The 21,175-nt window shown below is 34.6% G+C and overlaps 1 protein-coding gene across 4 annotated transcripts in view; it reads right to left on the bottom strand.

Moving 5' to 3' along the window:
- ATG10 (autophagy related 10) overlaps window positions 1–21,175 on the bottom strand; it is a 316,201-nt gene that overhangs the window by 216,628 nt on the left and 78,398 nt on the right. For 3 of the 4 annotated variants that reach the window (XM_031967128.1, XM_031967124.1, XM_031967139.1), the window contains exon 3: window positions 4,957–5,043. The exons of the other annotated variant lie outside the window; for it this stretch is intronic. In XM_031967128.1, the coding sequence (XP_031822988.1) occupies window positions 4,957–5,043 (87 nt within the window). The remainder of the gene's footprint in view (window positions 1–4,956; window positions 5,044–21,175) is intronic. 4 annotated transcript variants of the gene reach the window in all.

Raw genomic sequence — 21,175 nt, 5'->3', positions numbered from 1 at the left:
GACAATAGGCTGGAGGATCTGAGGGCTAACAAGTGTCTTAATGCACTGTGTGTGACTATGAATTGGTCTAACTATTCTAGACAGTAATTTGGAATTATGCCCCAAAAGTCACTCCTATACAAGCCTTTTAATTCAGTGATATTACTATTAAGCCTATGTCCCAAAGAAATAAATATCAGGATAAGAAACTAAATATACAGATATTAATAGCCTCTTTTTGTGGTAGAAATGAATTAGAAAAATTAGAGTTATTTCCATTAATTATGGAATTGATGTTAAGAACAAGTTATGTTATATGGATGCTATGGAATATTACTGTGCTATAAAAAATGATAAAGATTATGACATTACTATGTTAGAGTCCAGTTACAGCATGTCCAACTGTAGCTGATCAGACTAATACAAGCTCAGAATGCTCTGCCACAAGTCAGACATCAATAGTCCATATGAATATTTGGGGTGGACTCTTTAACTTTGAACATCTCTTGTTTCTTCTGAGCTAATTTAATTTTGCTTTGCACCTTCTTTAATGAGAGTACTCTATGCTGGGCAGTTCTGTGCCAGTGTCTCCCATGTCATACAATCAATTCCAAAGTTCTAAGAGACACCTTGAGAGTATCCTTGTATCGCTTTTCCTGACCACCTTGTGAGCACTGGCCCTATGTGAATTCTCCATAAAAAATAAATATATATATTTTTGGCAAGCCTACATTTGGCATTTGAACAACATGGCAGCCCAACAGAGTTGTGCTCTCTGCAGTACAGTGGCAACGCTTGGCAGTTTAGTTTGAAAAAAGACCTCATTGTCTGCTATCTTATCCTGCCAGGTGATCTTCAGAATCTTCACTAAACAATTCAGATGGAAACGATTCAGTTTCCTGGCATGGAGATGGTATACTGATCAGGGTTCATAGGCCTACAACAGTGAACACAGCACAAAGGCCCTGCAGATCTTCAGTTTAGTAGGCAGTCTAATGCCTCTCTCCTCTCCCACATTTTCCTTTGGAGCTTCCCAAATACTGAGCTAGCTCTGGAAATGCCTGTCTCAATCTCATTATCAGTGTAGATCCTGAAGCTATTGACCATTTACCTCAAGTTGAAATCAATCACTCCCTAAGTGAAGTTCCAACTGAATGCCATTAGGCTACTTTTGTGTGGTAAAGCACCAGATGCTGATTCTATTCCAGCAGAAATTTACAATGGGAGATCCAATGCTCATATAAAAATTGAATGAAGTATTCCAGATTATATGGCAAGAGGACGTTATGCCCCAGGAGATAAGGATGCCGCCATTGTCCATCTTTATAAAGGTAAAAGAAAAGTAAATATCTGATGAAGAGTGTGAATAGGGTTTCAAAAAAAAAAAAAAAGAAAGAAAGAAAGAAAAAGCATAAAACATTAAAAAAAACTTTTTTCTGATAGAAAAAGACAATCACAACTTTCACTAATCACTCTCCATTTCTGCTACATATATGTACATGAAAACGGGGGGGGGGGGGGGGGAGGAAAGGCAGAAGAAGGAGGGAGAGGTAGAGATGGGTTTTTGTTTTTGTTTTTAAAAAGCAATGTTAGAAAGGAGATGGTTTAAGTTTTGTCCCCTTATCAATCCTCAGCCAATTGAGAACTGCAATATTTAGTCATGACTATAGGAATGAAAAGTATCTTCAAGTGAAATCATAAAACCAAAGTGATATAAACCTAGACATTTCAATTATTTAACTAAAGTGAAGAAAAGTATCTTTGTGCTTCTCTCTGAAACCATGTTGTTGTGTTTTGCTGAGTTTGAATACTATTTGTGATATTTCCTAGCAGTGTGATTCTGAAATAACACAATCTTTTTAAGAATCAATTTCTTTATTGCACCACAAATGTGCTATCATCAACACTATTATTTATTGCTTTAGTAGGAAATTATCACTTTCATTTTTAAAACATGATAACTTATTTTAAAAAATATGATAAGTAAAAAATATCCCCTTTACCCCATTTTCCTTTTCCCCATTAGGAAAAAAAAAAAAAAGAAGAAAAAGAAAACCTTTGTAACAAATAGGCATAGTCAAGCACATTGACAATGTTCAAAAACGTGTCATTCTGCATTATGGTATATGAAAGAGAACCTTTCTCAAAAATCTCTTCTCCTATTAGCTTTCTAGGGCAACTGAAATGTTCTCCATTAGAATAACTGACTCTCATAATTGCAAAGAATTTAAGAGAGCATCTAAAAGTAACACAAACTAAGCAGGAAGCTCCTCTCTACCATTTTGTATGTGCTCCATGCTACAAAGTTCTGCCCTGTGGAGTTAAATAGAATGAAGGCCGGAACCTGTTCTTCTGTAGATATTCTCTCTTCAGTGCAATAAAGCAATTGTTCTTTAATTTGTAATCTTAAAAAGTTGTCCAAAGTAGAGAGAGATTATGTTCTGCCCAGGGTTCCAGAGCCAGTAAGCGTCAGAGATAAGTCTTCCTGATTCTGAGATCACCTCTCTTCTACTATGCCAGACCAAGTCTCATAATAAAGATATGTATATAGTCATTTCAGCTATAATGTTTGTTTGAAAAATGTTAATTTATTCCAATAGAATTATTATATTGGGGAACAATTTGAGCATAGCATGAATTTTACATTGGCTTATGCACAATTTTATCCAAACAGCAAGTACACAGAAAACTGCACCAGTTGAATCTAGCTGAAGGAGGTGTATTTGTGATTGTTATTTATATATCAAATGTAATGTTTGGGATAGCTTTCTGGAGGATCTCGGGATCAACCCAATTCCTTGGTCTTAGTAGAGGAGTGAAAGAGGGGCAGGAGACCCACCAGAGGCTGGTCAAAGATGGAATGTCTCATTTCCAATTCTCTCAGCCCTTAAATACCCTATTACAATTACATCATTACAGCACATATTGAATATGTGTGAACTAGAGAACCATCACATCACCATAATAAGTGCTAAGTATATATGTGAACTAGAGAACCATCATCTCATCAATTCACTGAGTTAATACCTTGTTTCAAGTGTACTTCTCCAGAGTTCCAGCCCTTTACATCTAGCCACAAAGGAATACACAAAACACAAAAGCACACAGCTCAAACCTCTGTGAAGTACCTCAGATATCCCAGGGGCTGTATCCTTTTACAAGGTTTTAGTTTTATTATTCTTTCACATTTATTTCTAAATAAATATTTAACAAAGATAATAAAAATAATTAAATAAATTTCTAAATTAAAAAAAAAAACAAACATATTCATTCAATATCCCAATCATGTCTAAATGCCATGTTTATTGTATGGCACAGTAGGAGCTGTGGGCTGAGGAGGGCAAATTCACACACACACACACATCTTCCCTTAGCCTACGCCCCCTTCAGCCCTGCCTGGTGCCATCCCTTGTGAGGGCTTTCAATAGAAGATAAGGTGCTATCAGAATAAGGTGCTATCAGCAAGAGCATCAGAAAAGACTTTAATATAAAAGGTGATACTACTACTGAATTATAAAGGAAAAGAGGCTCAGTGGAAAAGGTAAAGAGGAAATGTACTGCTGGCCCATGTTGATAGTTTCTGAATAACAAGAAGAAGGTCAGTTTGGCTGGGTGGTAGAGTGAATAAAAAGGAAAAACAAAGCTGGAAAAGTAATGAAATGTCAAACAGAAGAGTTTATAGCTAGTTCTGAGGTCATAGTAAGCAACTGGATTTTACTGAGTTATAGAGTAAGTTTTAAGAAAGTCGTTTTGATGACTATGGGAAAGCTCTATATTAGAAGAGAGAAACTTAAGGCAGAAATGCCAGTTTGGAAGCTATTGCTCAGCAAAGAAGTAATAAAGCCTTTTTAGGGCAGGCAATGTGTGAGGAGAAAGGAAGGGCATACACAGTCTAACATCAGAAGAAAAATAGCTTTGTGTTTTAGTTGTTTTACATGCTTTTATTTTTTAAAATAGATTGTTGTTTTGTGTAATAAGCACCATATTGTATAATATAGATTTCCAATTGTATAGAAAGTTCCCATTTATTGTAGCTTGGACCCTCACTAATGCACTACCACATTATCAAGGATCTGCCCTTTCTTTCCTTCTCCCTATTGCCCTAGATAATTCTTTGACCTATATAAAGGGCCACTTTGAGCATGCTTAGCACAGTATACTGTTGGTAATCTTTGTCAATCAATAGAGCCAAACCTAGCAGCAGTACACTATCTTCAGGAATAAATGAACCCCCAAACAAACTTGGAATCTTGTAATTAAAAACCTGTATGTGTTCAGAGTTCTTGGTTTCACCAAAATCTTTGGTTTGAATATGATAGAAAATGCTTGAGTAGAAAGCAATCAACCACTTGTTTCTCTGATTAAAGATGTACCAGAAGATAAATTTGTTCCAGGATCTTTACTTTCAGAATGTACCAGCTGCTAAATAGATTTTAAATAAATTAAATCTCTCTAAATTTATTTTTATAATCTATAAACCAAAGCTCCCACACTGAAATCATATTGGATGCTTCATGATAGCAAAGAAGTAATTCTCAGTTCTAAAGTCTAGGTCAACAGAGAATAGAGTATGGCATGTTCTATCTAGTTGGTGAGACTTCTTCTATGACACCACTGAAGGACCACACATCTGACAGAAAAAGACCAGCCTACTTAAATTTGAGGATATAAGAGTCCTAGAGAGTTAGCCATTATGTTTTTTTACCTTAGAAAGCCCTTAATCCATCTATCGATTGAGAGACTGCAATCTGCACTGGTACAAATATCCAAAGAGAGGGGTGTGCGTGTGTGTGTACATACTAATTCTTTAAGCCTAGATAAGTAACAACTTCTCAGGGCCCTGAATGAAATTTTCTCATTGAGATGTCCGTATTCTCTCTTTTTCCTACACACACACACACACACACACACACACACACAAACATACACACACACACACACACACACACACACACACATATTTTAAAGTATACTCACCTCAGCTTGAGAAAAAAACTGTTCAGGCACAGAAGTCCCATTTTTAGTCTGGAAATGTGTTTTGCTCATGTAGCCATCAGAACAGTCCTATGCCCAGCCCCCAAAAAAGAATAAGTGATGTATTATTAATTATTCTAAGAAAATATTATCCTGAAAGCTACTACTTATAAACACTCAACATAAGCAACAAGGGTCTTCATTATGTGTTAAAAAAAAAAAAAAACTGCTCATAATTCAGACAAAAAGTCATCATTAGCTACCCTTCTTTTTAGCAAAGAGGTCAGAGCAAGGCTATAATAGCTTTATATGAATCTAGAACCTTTAAAGTTATCAAAATATTTTGTTAAATAGCTTTTACTACTTTTCATGACTCAAAGTAATAGACTTAAAAGTAGGCTTGGTAGTTCCAACTACATTTAACCCCCCTCCCCCCCCCCCACCAAATCTACAAAAATACAAGATCATCAATCAGAAAATGATCCCGGAAGCAGCCCATGACATTTTTGAATAATTCTAATAGCAGGAAATTATTCATCACATAAAAGCAAAACTTATCTTATCTGCAACTTTTATCTACCTTATTTAGGGGCCAAGTAGTATATACCTAATTAATCTCTATTACACATAAGAACACTTCAAAATACTATGTTCTCCGTGGCTCTCTTCAACAATGAGATGTTTCAAACTAGTTCCACTTGTTCAGTGATGAAGGGACTCATTTATACCCAGAGAGAGAATCATGGGAACAGAGTGTGAAACACAACATGGCATTCTTACTCTCTCTGTTGTTTTATGCTTGCATTTTGTTTTCTTTCTCAGTATTTTTTTTCTTCCTTCTTGATCTGATTTTTCTTGTGCAGCAAGATAACTATAAATATGTATACATATATTGAATTTAACATATATTTTTAACATATTTAATATGTATTGGACTACCTGCCATTTAGGGGAGGGAGTGGAGGGAAGGAGGGGAAAATTTTGAACAGAAGGTTTTACAGGGGTCAATGATGAAAAATTACCCATATATATTTTTTTAATAGCTTTTTATTTACAAGTTATATGCATGGGTAATTTTCACAGCATTGACAATTGCCAAACCTTTTGTTCCAATTTTTCCTCTTCCTTCCCCCCACCCCCTCCTCCAGATGGCAGGATGACCAGTAGATGTTAAATATATTAAAGTATAAATCAAATACAAAATAAATATACATGGCCAAACCGTTATTTTGCTGTACAAAAAGAATCGGACTCTGAAATATTGTACAATTAGCCTGTGAAGGAAATCAAAAATGCAGGTGGGCAAAAATATAGGGATTGGGAATTCAATGTAATGGTTCTTATTCATCTCCCAGAGTTCTTTCACTGGGTATAGCTGGTTCAGTTCATTCATATATATGTTTTGTAAATAAAAAGCTTTAATTTAAAAAAAAAATTTAGGAAAGAAAAATAAAAAAAACCAAAATATATGTCCTCTATCCAAATCTTAATGTTTCCTCTGATCTAAACATTCCTAGTTTCTTCAAGCAATCCTTATGAAACATGGTTTGAGTTCCTTCACCATCCTGACACACTTAGCATACTTGTCAATGTTATAAGCACCCTTTTCCCAAGAAGTAAGCTCCCACAGTACAGTCTAAATAGATATGTTTAGGCCAAAGTTGAAAATGAACTTCATTTTCACTACCTTCTAGGGGTTTGACATCAACACAATCTTCAACCATTAACCAAGGTGAGTTCCCACACACAAAGAGAAAGGAAGTCAGGTTCCATCACTGTAGGTGTTGAAACCATATTGCTATTCCTACCCTTGTGTCCAGCTTTTCCACCTTCATCTCGTCATTCACTGTTAACATATGTATCCTTGCCCACCAAGTATACTACACAGTCAGATTATGTACTAGAAAGAGAGACAGCAATACAGCCAGGTGAGTTTTATGGGGACACAGCAGACTCTCTGGAGGTCTGATTTCTTGGATGGCTGTCCATTTATGGCCATACATGTTTCTCTAAGCTATGCATGCCAATGGGAAATCTTGTATAATATTTGGGTTTAATTTAAACTATCCAAGGTCTTGGGCTCACTGTCTGTCTGTTTCTGTGTCTCTCTGTTGTGCGCGCTCTCTCTCTCTCTCTCTCTCTCTCTCTCTCTCTCTCTCTCTTTTTCTCTCTCTCCCTCTCCCCCTTCCATCTCTCTGTTTCTGTCTCTCTCTCTCTCTCCATCTGTCTTTCTCTTTGTCTCTGTCTCTGTGTCTGTCTCTCTCTCTCTCTCTCTGTGTGCCTCTCTTTGTCTCTCTGTGTGTCTGTTTCTGTCTCTTTCTCTTTCTGTCTTTCCATCTGTCTGTTTCTCTCAGTCTCTTTCTCTCTGTCTCTATCTCTCTATCTCTGTCTCTCCTCTGTCTCTGTCTGTCTCTCTCCTCTCTGTCTCTGTCTCTCTCTGTCTTTTCTTTCTCTGTTTCTGTCTGATTGTCTATCTGTCTGTCTCTGTCTCTCCGTCTCTTTCTCACTCTGTCTCGCTGTCTGTCTGTCTCTCTCACAGACACACACACATGATATACAACTCCTTTCCCTACAAATTTAATTGTCTTCCTACTATAACGCCCAACTCATTTTGCACATTGAGCTTATCTGGGCCCTATATCACAATGTTGACACAAATTAAGCTTTCAGTCCCTAAAATATTCTAGGTCTTTTTCAAATTTATTCTTCCTTTGCTAAGTTTTCCTATTTCTCTACTTTGGTATAAAGTATTATAGTTTTATTTATATATCTATATATCCCTATTCAGTTTTATCATATTATATTTGGGCAATTACTTGAGTCTTTTGAGAACTTTTAGGGTCTTGATTATGTCTTTCAACATATAAGCTAAACTATACTAGCTTTGTATAATCTGCAAATTTGATAAGCTTGTCATATATGCCTTTATCTAAATCATTGATGAACAGTTTGAAGAGAACAGAATCAAAAACATAATCTTCTGATACTATAGTACAGACAATGATCTATTAATGATGCTCTTTAGTCATTCCATCAAAACCAAATCCATTTAAATGTGTTATCATCCAACTTACATCTTTCTGTCTTATCTACAGATAATTATGAAAAATTTTGTGAAATGATTTGCTGACATCCAGAAAAATAAATTCTATCATATTCCTCTGATCTACAAGTATAGTTATCCAATTAAAAAACAAAATGAGAGTAGTCTAGATTAACTTTTCCTTAAGAAATTTGGTTTTGACCATCATGCTCATCACTTCCCTTCCATCTGTTCACAAACATACCTTTAATATGGCAATATGGAATTTTCCCAGGAATTGAAGTCAAGCACACTGACTCACAAATTGAAGAATTCATCAACATCATGATCATCTTCTATATTATCTCAACTCTCTCTCTTTCTCTCTGAGAACAGGGGTTTTTTGTTGTTCTCTTTTTAAAGATGGAAAAATCCCAAAGTTTCCAGGTTAAATAAACACATTCTTTCTAGATGCTTACAATATGTATATTTACACTTACACACACACACACACACACACACACACACACACACACACAGAGCAAGTATCCAGAAAGAATGTATTTAACCTGAAACATATATGTATGTATTTAAATCTTTTGAACAGTTCCATTTATGGATGCATATACCATTTGGAATTTCATTTGGTAGTGTAATCTATGGATTCTATTTTCAATTTGTTCCCTAAGTCTAATAGTTATGGACAGTTTTATTCTACAGTCTACAATCCATACATAGGAAACAAATTACACACTAAAGAACATCAGTCAAAATCACACAGAAAAAGAAAACAAAAGAAATTAGTGAAATATTACAAACCAAAAGGCAAAAGAAAAAGGCCTATACCCAAAAATAGCTTAGCTGTACTTAACAAAATAGAGATAAATCATAAAAATGGAAAAAATGAACCTTGAATAGAATGTTTCCAAAACATTTTTGGTGGGATAAGCAGAACTGAATAAATTCTTTGGAACCTAAATGACAGAATCAAGAGAAACAGAAAAGGATAAACAAGTTTAATATTCTGTAAGGGCTAAATGATGTACAAATTCTTCTACTTTGAAAGAAGAATTTACTATTATCCTTTCAGAAGAACTACAATCTCTAATAGTCAGTGAGGGGACAAAGAAAAACTCATGATGGGAAGGAAAAAAACAAAGGAAATAAAGAAGACTGAAATAGAAAAAAAGAATAAGAAGGAAGAAAAAGAGTTATGTTATCCTAGCGATGTAACAGAATAGGAAGAACTTAAAATTTTTCTTAATTGAGGTATAAATGAAACAACTTAACTTTGACCTATTTAAACAAACAATTAACAATGAAAAATAAATTATGGGCAGAAGAAAAGAGAGACAATATTAATTTCACATAGAACTTTAATGAATGTAAATCAATTGTCATAACAATGAGATCAAAAACATCTAAAAAGTGCCTTAGTTAACAAACACTTGACTTATTTACAAAGCGAAGACAGATGGCAGCCAAAGTTAATACTTGATTAGAATATAAAATTATTTGTAAAATAATACATAGAAGGATGGTGGAAAATTACAAGCAGTATCACCCCATAAAACAGAAAAGCAACGGAGGGTAAAACCAATTTAAAGAAAGCATGGGGGAAAAAATACCCAACTGGGCAAAGCAATCCCAAGAGCTTTTCAGTAGGAAAATGGAAGGTTTTTAAAAAGTGGAATAAAAAAAACAGAAAATATTTGCAATGATTTTAATAAAAAGCTTTTTTTAACCATTAAAGACAGCAAACATCACACTAATGACTTTAAAATTACTGCCTTAGCTTAACTTATAAAGGAAGAATAAATGGCATTAAAGAGAACAAAGATTGAAAAAATAAATTTGATCAAAAATATCTAAGGAGATTTATGCTAAAGGTGATACAATTTCTGAAGGTGGGGAAGATACCAAAAATTTGGGAAAATATTGGATCTTATATGTTCCCCCAACACACAAATGAGGCGATCAGGAATCTCAACAACTATACAACTACAATCTACTTTCTCATTTATATAAAATCTTATGAGTATCAATTACACGCACATTGAAAATCTACTCATTGATTTTACAAGTATGGAAAAGGCAGGCTTTTGAAAATTATATTTTGGAGTATACCACATCTTTACTATTACACAATTAATTAAAAGAGGGAAATTGTATAAGAAAGATTCCATTGTGGCTAGTATATTTTGCTTATATTTAAAAGACAAGAACATCCTGCAGCTAGGTGGCATAGTGGATGGAGCACCAGCCTTAAAGTCAAGAGGACCCGAGTTCAAATTTGGTCTCAGATATTTAACACTTCCTAGCTGTGTGACCCTGGGTAAGTCACTTAAACCCAATTGCCTCAGGGGGAAAAAAAAGACAAGAACATCAACATTTGGTTTAACAGAACAAAATTCTACTTTAAAGACTCTCTCACAAAGAGGGTGTCTCTTATCCAAAAATCAAAATTATACAAAATTCCTTGAAACAGGAATGACATTTTTTTTCTCAGACTCTCTGGTCATAAATACTAGGTAATCCAGAAACCAGGTTGATTTTTGCCAAAAGTATTCAACACAATGATACGGAGATTTAGCATCCAAGTTAAGGAGAACTTGATCTGTGACCAGTGAGGTTACACTGATGTTCTTATTTGAGGATAACATTGTGCTGATATTGCAAAAGCTTTGTGGAAGGTTAGGATAAACTCTTTGAATAATTACACTTATCTTACATAAGACTCTGCAATATATTTTTTTTTGGTAAAGGGAATAGCAGGGTTAATGCAACCAGCAATATGTCATCCTCAAAGAGGACCATCAATGTAATCTCATCATATGATGAATAAGGTTTTACGGGCTAAACATAGACACCACCTATAATAACTTCATTCAAAATATAATATTGATTGTATATATGTATATATATATATATATGTTCACATATATAAACACAAATATATTATTATAGCCAATGTCGATACACATATGCCATATATATGTATATGTGTTTGTTGACTGGCTATAATTGTGTATATGCATATATAATTATATAAATATATTTGCATAATAATATCTATCTATCTATATCTACATAGATACAGACAGATATATGTGTGTGTGTATGTATATACTAATACTGGCTATAATACTTTGATCCAGATATTTAATTAAGGAAATTAATTGCCTCAAGAAGAAGACCAATGATCTCATAGAAAATGCCTTAGCAAATATCTGATTTGCCAAATAGAGAAAGATAGCTGCCAAAGGCAACACTGAGTTAGAATATAAATTCATCTATAAAATCTTAAAAAGAAGGAAGATAAACAATTATGAACAATATTGTCTCATAAAGCAAAGAGAAGCAGTAGAGGGTAAAATTACTTTAAAAGAAAGCTTGGAAAGATAGTCAACTAAGCAAAATCATCCCAAGGGCATTCAAGGATAAAAATAGAAGGAGGAGGTGCATCATAGTCACTGAGAGGTCTTATAAACAAAGGAAAAATGGCATTACAGAAAACAAAGATGGGAAAAGCAGTCAGATTGAATAAGTATATGTAAAAAGGATATCCTTGCTGGAGTTGATAAAATTATGAGGCAAATATATAAGATATCTGAAAAAGAACATACCAAAACCTATGGGAAAAAAAATCTCAAGATCTTGTTAACATTTTTAAAAGTTTACTGAGAGAACATTAATAAACGTCAACCTATCTCTATGCCTTACCTCCCATAAATATATGTGCAGGATAGTCACATATACACAAATCAAGGGCATCCTTGAATAAGTAGGCAACAAGCAAAATTTCACAAGTGATATTCAAAGTATATCATAGCTTTACCATCTTACCATGAACTAAAAGATGTAGAAAATACAAGATTCCATTGGGCTTATAGAACCAATGATATGAAAAAACATTTGATTCACTAGAACAAAAAGTTGCTGGCTAAGTTCTTTTGAAGCAAAATATTCAAAATTCCTTGGAAGAAGTAACAATAGAAATAATATTGATCCCTGATACTCTGATAACAAACCATCAGGCCAGGGAGAAAACAAGGAGATGCATTTGCCACCATGATGGTGAAGATCCAGTGCAGGGTCAAGATCAAAAAAGAATTCTTTTCTGGAGATGATGAGACCCTGCCTCAAATCCTCTCATTTGTGGATGGTATGGGGCTGACTGTATCAAGGTCTTGAGAAAGCTGATTTCTTGGGGGTCCCTACTTAAACCCTAATTAGTATTGGTCAAACCATTAAGATTTTATAAGGGGCAATGATTGTTAGTAATTATTCACTTAATAATACATATCAATCATGTAATAGTAAATATAAGAATAAGTAATTCATAGTTTGTATAAGTCATATAGGAAAACAGATTTTAATAGAAAGGCTTTTTTACAAATCTTATATTTATATAATAGAAATTATTTTTGTATCAGTCGTGAGGCCTACTTGCATAACTACAGGATCATAAGAATGCTGACAGTAAGTATCTCTATCCTGTTTCACCCAAATTTCATGCTGGCATGATAGAAAGCCCCTAAGTTCCCCCCCAAAATGTTCTCGGATTGTGCTATCTCCGCTTGCCCAACCCAAAGGGTAGTTCATCCACCTTATGACCATCTAGTCAGCGGAAATATTTCCTGACTTGCTCATCTCAAAATCTTGTGATACTGCTGGTATTCATATATTAGCCTATGAATTGTGGTATCCAATTTAAAATTGCTGTTTTATATTTAGCATAATTGTTAGTAACCCTATAAAAGTAGTGCTCTAAGGGGAAGTGGCACCTCAGATCAAGAGAGAGTTCTAGGACCTGCTTGGTTGGAAAGGAGCCAGACTCCTCTAATAAAGTGTTTTATTAAACACAGAGCTCTGCTTCAGTTTCTCTTTTGGTCATTTGGGATGATTTTCTCCCCCACACTTTACATTCTAATGAAGGAGGTATCATGTACATAAATATGTTCATATGAGACATAAATATATAAGAAGAGATGGAAAAAACCTAAGAGGGGAAAGGAAGCATAAACATGTGAGAAAATCTTTTAAATGACAGAGGGATTTATAATTGATCCTAGGACTAATCAAGAACCCCAGATATTTCTTTATGTTTTAAATGTTTATCTTTTAAGCAATAAATTATTTCATGCTACTTTCTGATTTCTTCAGCTACTGTCTTCTACCCTTTGTTAATTATGTTCACATTCATAGTTTTCAGCAAAGAGGTGGTAAATTATAGTAGCCAAATGAAGTATATGTTGCATAAAATGGTCAATAAGTTGGTTCATTTTGCTTAATTCTCCTTCATTATAAAGCATATTTCTATAACACAAGAAAAACTGCAAAGTAATAATGGTGTACAAAAATAAAGTATCAATAAAACATTTAAGAAAAAATAATAATTAGTGCACCAACTACATGTCTCTAGTCCTGTGACTATCACTCAGTGAATTCAGCTATCACTTCTAAAAGTTCTTTCCATACCTTAAGATGTAGGTTATCCAGACCTTGTGGCATAAATTCATTGACATTCACTAGGTGGTCTTACCATTGCTTTTTCTTTACTTTGGGTTTCAATCCTCTCCTAATTATTTTTGTTTTATGTTCTAAAAGTTATTCTCCTTGGTAGAGAAAACAAAAAAGAGAAGCTGAGAATTTCTCTGTTTTCTGGGTTACACATGATTTTTCTATCCACCCTGAATACCATTTCTATTCTTTCTTGGATCCTCTAGCTGTCAATATTACTTCAAAAAGCTATTTCTGTTGTTCAACCATGTCTGACTCTTTGTGACCCCATCTGAAGGTTTCTTAACTAAAATATTGGAGTGGTTTGCCAGTTCCTTCTCAAGCACCAGGGTCACAAAAACAGAAAGTGTCTAAGACCAGATTTGAACTTTGATCATCCTGGCTCCAGGTTCAACACTTTATCCACCAACCTATCTAGCTGTTTATTATGTATTGCAAAAGCCTGTCTTGATCCTGACATTCTTACAGGAAGGAGGTATTAAAACCTAAGTTGGCTGAAGAGTTCACTTTGCTTTCTTATCACTATCTTGAGACAATACTCTCTTTTCTTTATTGAAATAATTTGTATGTGGGACACGAGAATTTCCCTTTTGATTCTGCTTCCTCTATAAAATTTTAGGCCAAACTAGGATGTCAAGTCAATAAGCATTCATTTATTAAGAACTTGCTATGAGTCTAGTACTGTGCTAAACATGGAGAATACAAATACAAGCAAAAAGGGAATGCAGTCCTGCCTTCAAGGAGCTCCCACTCTAAAGGGAGAAGACAGCACATAAAAGGGAGCTGAGAGGGTTGGGAATGGGGCTGTTGCCTTCTTTCTAGGCAGATCTCTACAAACTACTATTCTAGCTCCCTTTGATAGGATTGCAAATTTGGAACTTGGAGGAACCAGAGACTATCTAGTCCAGATGAGAAAACTGAAGCCTAGAGAAATGAAATAATTTGTCCAAAGTCACACAAGTCACAAGTGTCAGAAATGGGATACTGAATTGGGATCAAGCCTCTTCTCAATATCCTATGTTCACATCTCCTATGGCTTCTAGAGCACTCTTAATCTGATCTGACCCTTTCCCTACTATGGGTCAGAGAAGAGCAAGGCCAGCAAGCCCCAAGGAAGGCAGCATAAATCCGATATTTATCAGACCAAAAATAAGATTACCAGAGGCAATCTGGTGACCTTATTTTTTTGAGCCATAGTACACATACATACATGTATATGTCAAAAGCTTAGTTAACTCATAGTGTTTAAAAGTATTATTATAATTTTAAAGCTGATAAAAGGATCTTGATATCCTTTTATCAATATACTAATTGATTCACTAGAACAAAAAGTTGCTGGCTAAGTTCTTTTGAAGCAAAATATTCAAAATTCCTTGGAAGAAGTAACAATAGAAATAATATTGATCCCTGATACTCTGATAACAAACCATCAGGCCAGGGAGAAAACAAGGAGATGCATTTGCATGTTTATGCATGCAAATAACTAAAATAGTTATATATTTACTAATACTAATAACTAAAGATACAAATAACTAAATATAACTAAATTTATATTAACAATATATACTATAACTAATATACTAAACTGTGCTAATAACTAAAAATAAGTATGCAATACTTATATATTGCATATAACTAATAGAGACAAATAACTAAAAATAAGTATGCAATAATATTATTTATTTTTCTCATATTAGTTTATTACCCAGTCTCTAAAATTTTTAATATTAAATATATAAAATTTCATTGTATTTTCCCCTGCTTTACAACAATCTGCAGTAACAATTACTGGAGAGCAATTTGGAACAATGGTCAAAAAGTTATCAAATTGTGTGTACCCTTTGATCCAACAGTGTTGCTATTGGGCTTATATTCCAAAAAGATCTTAAAGGAGAGAAAGGGACCCACATGTGCAAGAATGTTTGCAGCAGCCCTTTTTGTAGTGGCTAGAAACTGGAAACTGAGTGGATGCCCATCAGTTGGAGAGTAGATGAATAAGTTATGGTATATGAATGTTATGGAATATTATTGTTCTGTAAGAAATGACCAGCAGGATGATTTCAGAAAGGCCTGGAGAGACTTACATGAACTAATGCTAAGTGAAATGAGCAGAACTAATGCTAAGTGAAATTACCAGGAGATCATTACACAAGGCAGCAAGAAGACTATATGATGATCAATTCTGATAGATGTGGCTCTCTTCAACAATGAGATGACTCAAACCAATTCTAATTGTTCAGTTATGAAGAATGTTATGGAGCCAGAACTCTGAACTTGAAACAAGGATTCTTACAAGGTGTTAAGTCAGTGGAATTGATAAATACAATGGTTATCTAGTTTAGCCTGGTGCTTAATAGTTCTCTAAGTTCAGTATAAGTGATTTAATCTTACAATAAATAATAGTTTCCTAGTGATATAATGATTGGTTTATATTCAGTGTGGGAGCTTCAGCCAGATTCATTCAGAGGGCAGAGAAGACAGGCCAGAGCTCAACCTCTTGGAACCAAGGAGACAACTTCATTCCATCTTTGGTCAGGCTCCTGGTGGCTCTCCTGGGGGACTGAGAGACAGATTCATTCATCCCATCTCACACCCTGTGGTGGTAGGCCTGTCCTCCTGCATTTTCTCCACTGAAATCAAGTCCCCTCTGAAGGCTATAAGAAAACTACCTGAGCAATGGAGACAATAAAGGCTTTTGGATTTTAACATCTGGCTATTCTTGTGGTGATTAATCTCCTGAAACGAAAGCTGCCCAGAGACCTCCAAGAAAACCGAACTTAGGCTAGATAGGTTAACTGCTTGGGGGAAAGGGTTTGCTTGTATTTCTACAGATGGAGAAGGAAACAGATGGGTAGCAGTAAGCACCTGGAGACAGAAAAAGAGAAAAGCCTCAGAACAAAGGAGAAGACCTAAAATATATCTGACACTAAAAGAGCATGGCTGATAATAAGACTGTTACAGAACTTCAAAACCAGAAGGAATCATTGGATTACTTGAGATGAAAAATTGTTAAAACTGATGCAGGACTTCAAAATCTGCAGGAATCATTGGATTCCCTGAAACTTGCAGGAATTATTGGATTTTCTGACACATGAAGTAATGGACAATAGATTGGTTTTGGATTATTTCTAGGATTTATGGACATGTATAATTCCTCATGTTGATTGATGTTGTTTGTTTGTAATACCTCCCATATTGATGAATTTATGTATATTTGTTTCAAGTGAGAACCTTCAGACACCCACTAATCTGGTTTGATTCCCAATTTCCTTTGGTGTTTTCACCTCCCTTCCTGAGACATCAGAGAAGGCGTGACCACCTTCTTTTTATGGTGTTTTCACCCCTTTTTTGAGCAGTCAGGGAAGACGTGATCACCTCCTTTTGGGGATTCTCACCTCCCCCCCTGAGAAGTCAGGGAGGGCATGACTACCTATGTTCTAAAACAAAAGAAAGCAGGAGATGTTATAGGTCAGAACTCTGAACTTGAAACAAGGATTCTTACAAGGGGTTAAGTCAGTAGATTTGATATACAATGGTTATCTAGTTTAGCATGGTGCTTAATAATTCTCTAAATTCAGTATGATTGATTTAATCTTACCCTAGTGATATAAGGATTAGTTTATACTCAGTGTAAAGCATATAAGCTGGAAGCTCAAGCTCTTGGAGGGAAGGAGAGATTCAATTCCATCTGTGGTCAGGCTCCTGGTGGCTGGCCTGGCCTCCTGCACTTCTCTACTGAAACCAAGACTCCTGAAGGATCTCGAGAAAGTTAATCAGGCCCTAGGCAAGGAGACAGGATTTTGAAGGAGACAAAAAAGGATTTGGACTTTAACACCTGGCTATTCTTGTGGTGATTACTCTATTGAACCGATGACTGTCCCAAAGACCTCCAGAAAACTGAACCAAGAACATTACAGAAAAGAGCCATCTACGGCCAGAGAGAGGACTGTAGGAACTGAGTGTGGTTCACAACATAGCACTTTTTTCACTGTTTTTTCTGTTGTTTGCTTGTATTTTATTTTGCTTCTCTCTCTCTTTTTTAAATTGGTTTGATTTGATTTTTCTTGTGCAGCAAGATAAATGAATAAATATGTATGCATATATTGGATTTAACATATATTTCTGCCATGTTTAACATGTATTGAACTACTTCCCTTCTAGGGGAGGGCATGGGGGAAGAGAGGGTAAATTGGAACACAAGGTTTTGCAAGGGCTAATGCTAAAGAATTGTCCACACATATGTTTTGAAAAATAAAAAGCTTTAATAAAAAACAAACAAACAAAAAAACAAAAAAAAAAAAAACCAATTTGTTTTAAATATTTTCCAACTAACCAAGTTTGAGTTTTCAATTTTAAGTTCACAGATGGGAGAATTTCATGTGTGTCCTCATGCTTTCTTATTTTATTGTATAATGCTATAATGGTTCCTGGAGAGAGCTTTCCTGCTCAGTTGTGCCTGAGGACCACCCAACTAAAGATATAGCTGCTGAAAAGGATCCAGGGACTCACTATAAAGAAGTATCTTCTCTTTGTTTATTTTTGTGGAGAATGGGGGTTCCCAGTGTTCTGTCTTTGTGGGGTCAAGAGTATGAAGTTTTATCTTTACTTATCGAATGCCTTAGATAAAATGATTTTTAAAAATATTTTATGTGATGATACCAATTCTGCCCTTTTCAAACCTACTTTTTGCATTTGTGATGTGAAAATCATAACTTTACATAAATTAATTGGTCTTATTTTAATTCTGATTATTTTATGGGACTTATTTATATAATTTGTAATTTGCAAAGCTGGAGAAATTGTCAGTGCAGATGAGAAAAATTATTAGAATTAATGAAAGCACCACTTAAAGTCTGAATATCTTATCTTTGCAGGGCAGCAGACAACTCCCCCATTTTTCAGCTACTAGTTAATCGGAAATTTACAAGTGCTAAATGACCTATGGGAAAACTATCTTTCCCTGAATGCAGTAGAGATGTATTAAAAATAAGAGCAAAAATATTAAAAATTGAATACAAGGGCATGATAGTTCAAATATAATCTTTTTCTTACCATAAGCTTATATAGATGAAAGGCAGGCTTAACTCATTATATGCTTTGATGCATTAGTTTAAAAAATAGAGAGGAAAAAGAAGAAAGTGAAACTATGATTACCAGATGACAACTTATATTTTAGGTTCCACTGAAATGTTCACATATTTAAGTATTTTGTCCCTTAGGAAATCTACACATACAAGGTGAACTTCTCGTCAGGGCAGCTTATGGAGTATTTTTGAAAATGAAAGCAAACAAAATTATTTAATTTCAAATTCATAAGTAAATTAAATGATAGAACTGAATTAGATGACCAGTAAGGTTATTTCTAAGGGCAATTAAGTAGTTCAGGGGATAGATTGCCAGGCGTGGAATCAGGAGAAACTGAGTTCAAATATGAATTCAAACACTTGCTAGCTATGTTACCCTGGTCAAGTCATTTAACCTTGTTTGCCTCAATTTCCTCATCTGTAAAATGAGATGGAAAAGAAAATAACAGGGGCAGCTAGGTGGCTCAATAGCACCATTCCTGAAGTCAGGAGGACATGGGTTCAAATCTGGTCTCAGCCACTTAACACTGCCTAGCTGGGTGACCCTGGACAAGTCACTTAACCCCAAATGCCTCAGCAAAAAAATAAATAATAATAATAGAAAGAAAGAAAAAAAAGGAAAAGAAATAACAAACCACTCTAGTATCTTTCCCAAGAAAACCTCAAATGAGGCTGCAAAGAGTCAGACAAAGCTAAAACAAATGAACAATGACAAAAGATTATTTCTAGATAATCCTATCTTATAATAAAGTTGTTTTAAATGTAGTCTTTGAAAAATATATGGTACTTCAAGGTAACAAGTAATCTCCCATCACAGCTGGCTCCTTGGTCAGGTAGATCTAGATTCATGTCCTGTTTCAGATATATAATGAAAATGGGACCCTGAGTAAGTCATAACCTCTTAATGTTGCAAGTAACTCTCTTAAATTGAAGAACAAAGAGTTGGTGATCTAAATTGGTAGACGGATTTTGTCACTATAAATTTCACAATATAGACCTTTCTCCCTTTTTAGCCCCCCCAAAACCAACCACCTAATTTTACATGGACTAATCAATATCATCCCTGAAATATATCTCCACTCAATATTTCTTTTAGCATTGAACTCTACTAGTTCCACTAGTGTCTTCAAGAACAATCCAACCCCAATCATCTCAAACTATCTTTCATAGCCTAGGCTACAAAGGATTAATTTAGTCAAGAGTTTATTAATAAATATTCTGTCATAAAGCAAATCTAAATTTCTATTTTAAAGTCTTGTATAATATGAACAATTTTAAGACAAACAAATCAAAGTATCTAAACTTAGATAAAAAAAATGCTCTAAATCACTATTGATTAGAGAAATGCAATTTAAAATAAATAAAGTATCACCTCACACCTATCAGACTGAGTAAAATGAAAAGAAAAATGATGTTGCAGGGAATGTGGGAAAACTGGGACACTAATGCACTAATGAGAACTGATCCAACCTTCTGGAGAAAAATTTGAAACTTTGCCCAAAGGGCTATAAAACTATATATACCCTTTGAACCATCAATACTAAATCTGTTTCCAAAAGATTTTTTAAAAGGTTGGAGGGGAGGGAGTACCTTTTTATATAAAAATATTCATAGCAGTTCTTTTTGTGGTGGCCAAAAATTAAAAATTAAGAGAACATTCATCAATTTGGGCTAAACAAGTTGTGATATATTATTGTAACAAATATGGGCTATAAGAAATGTCAGGGTCCAAAAAGCTGGACTTAACATGAATTGATGCATAATGAAGTAAGCAGAACCAGTAAAACAGTGTGCAAAGTAAAAGCAGTATTATATGATGATCAAGTGTGGATGACTCAGCTATTTTCAGCAATACAATGATCTAAGATAAGTCCATAAGATTCATGATAAAAAAAAAAACTATTCATCTCCAGAGAGAGAACTAACAGAGTCTGAATGCACATCAAAACATACTATTTTTCACCTTCTTTCTTTCTTTCATTTTTTTTTTCAAGTTTTCTTTCACAAAATGACTAATATGGAAAGATATTTACATCATTGTACATGTAATCTATTTTATATTTGTTATTATCTCAGGGAAAAGGAAAAAGAAAAAGGGAAGGAAGAACAGAACTTGGAACTTAAAACTTTGAAAAACCCCACAAATGTTAAAAATTATTTTTACATGTAATTGGATGATATATTTTTTTAATTTGTTTAAATTCTGGTGTTTTTTTTTTAAGTTTTCTCTCTTTTTAAATTATTTTTATAGCCCTGGGATATGGGTGGCAATAAGACAGAAGTAGCTGAAAGGAATCAAGCCTGGGAATCCAGCCAAGCATAACGAGGGCAGAGAAAAAGTTGAGCATAATGGGTAGGTGAATGAAGTACTGAATGAAAAAATGATGGCATCATAGAATGGATCTATGAGAATGCTTGCCCAGGATATGCCGGTACACTGGCTAAGGTTCATGTATACATACTATGCAAGCAATGGCTTGAGTCTAGTCAATTAGAGTGGCACTGGGGAGCTAATAAACTCTAATTGTAGGGCAGATTTGCTCACTTCCCTATCCTAATTTTATTTCCCCTAACATATAGCAAACTCAGGATC

This window comes from Sarcophilus harrisii, chromosome 1 (genome assembly GCF_902635505.1).
Source record: "Sarcophilus harrisii chromosome 1, mSarHar1.11, whole genome shotgun sequence".
In the NCBI taxonomy this organism is placed as follows: Eukaryota; Metazoa; Chordata; class Mammalia; order Dasyuromorphia; family Dasyuridae; genus Sarcophilus; species Sarcophilus harrisii.
Note: the sequence above shows the minus strand (reverse complement) of the source record. Positions and strands in the feature narration are given on the sequence as shown.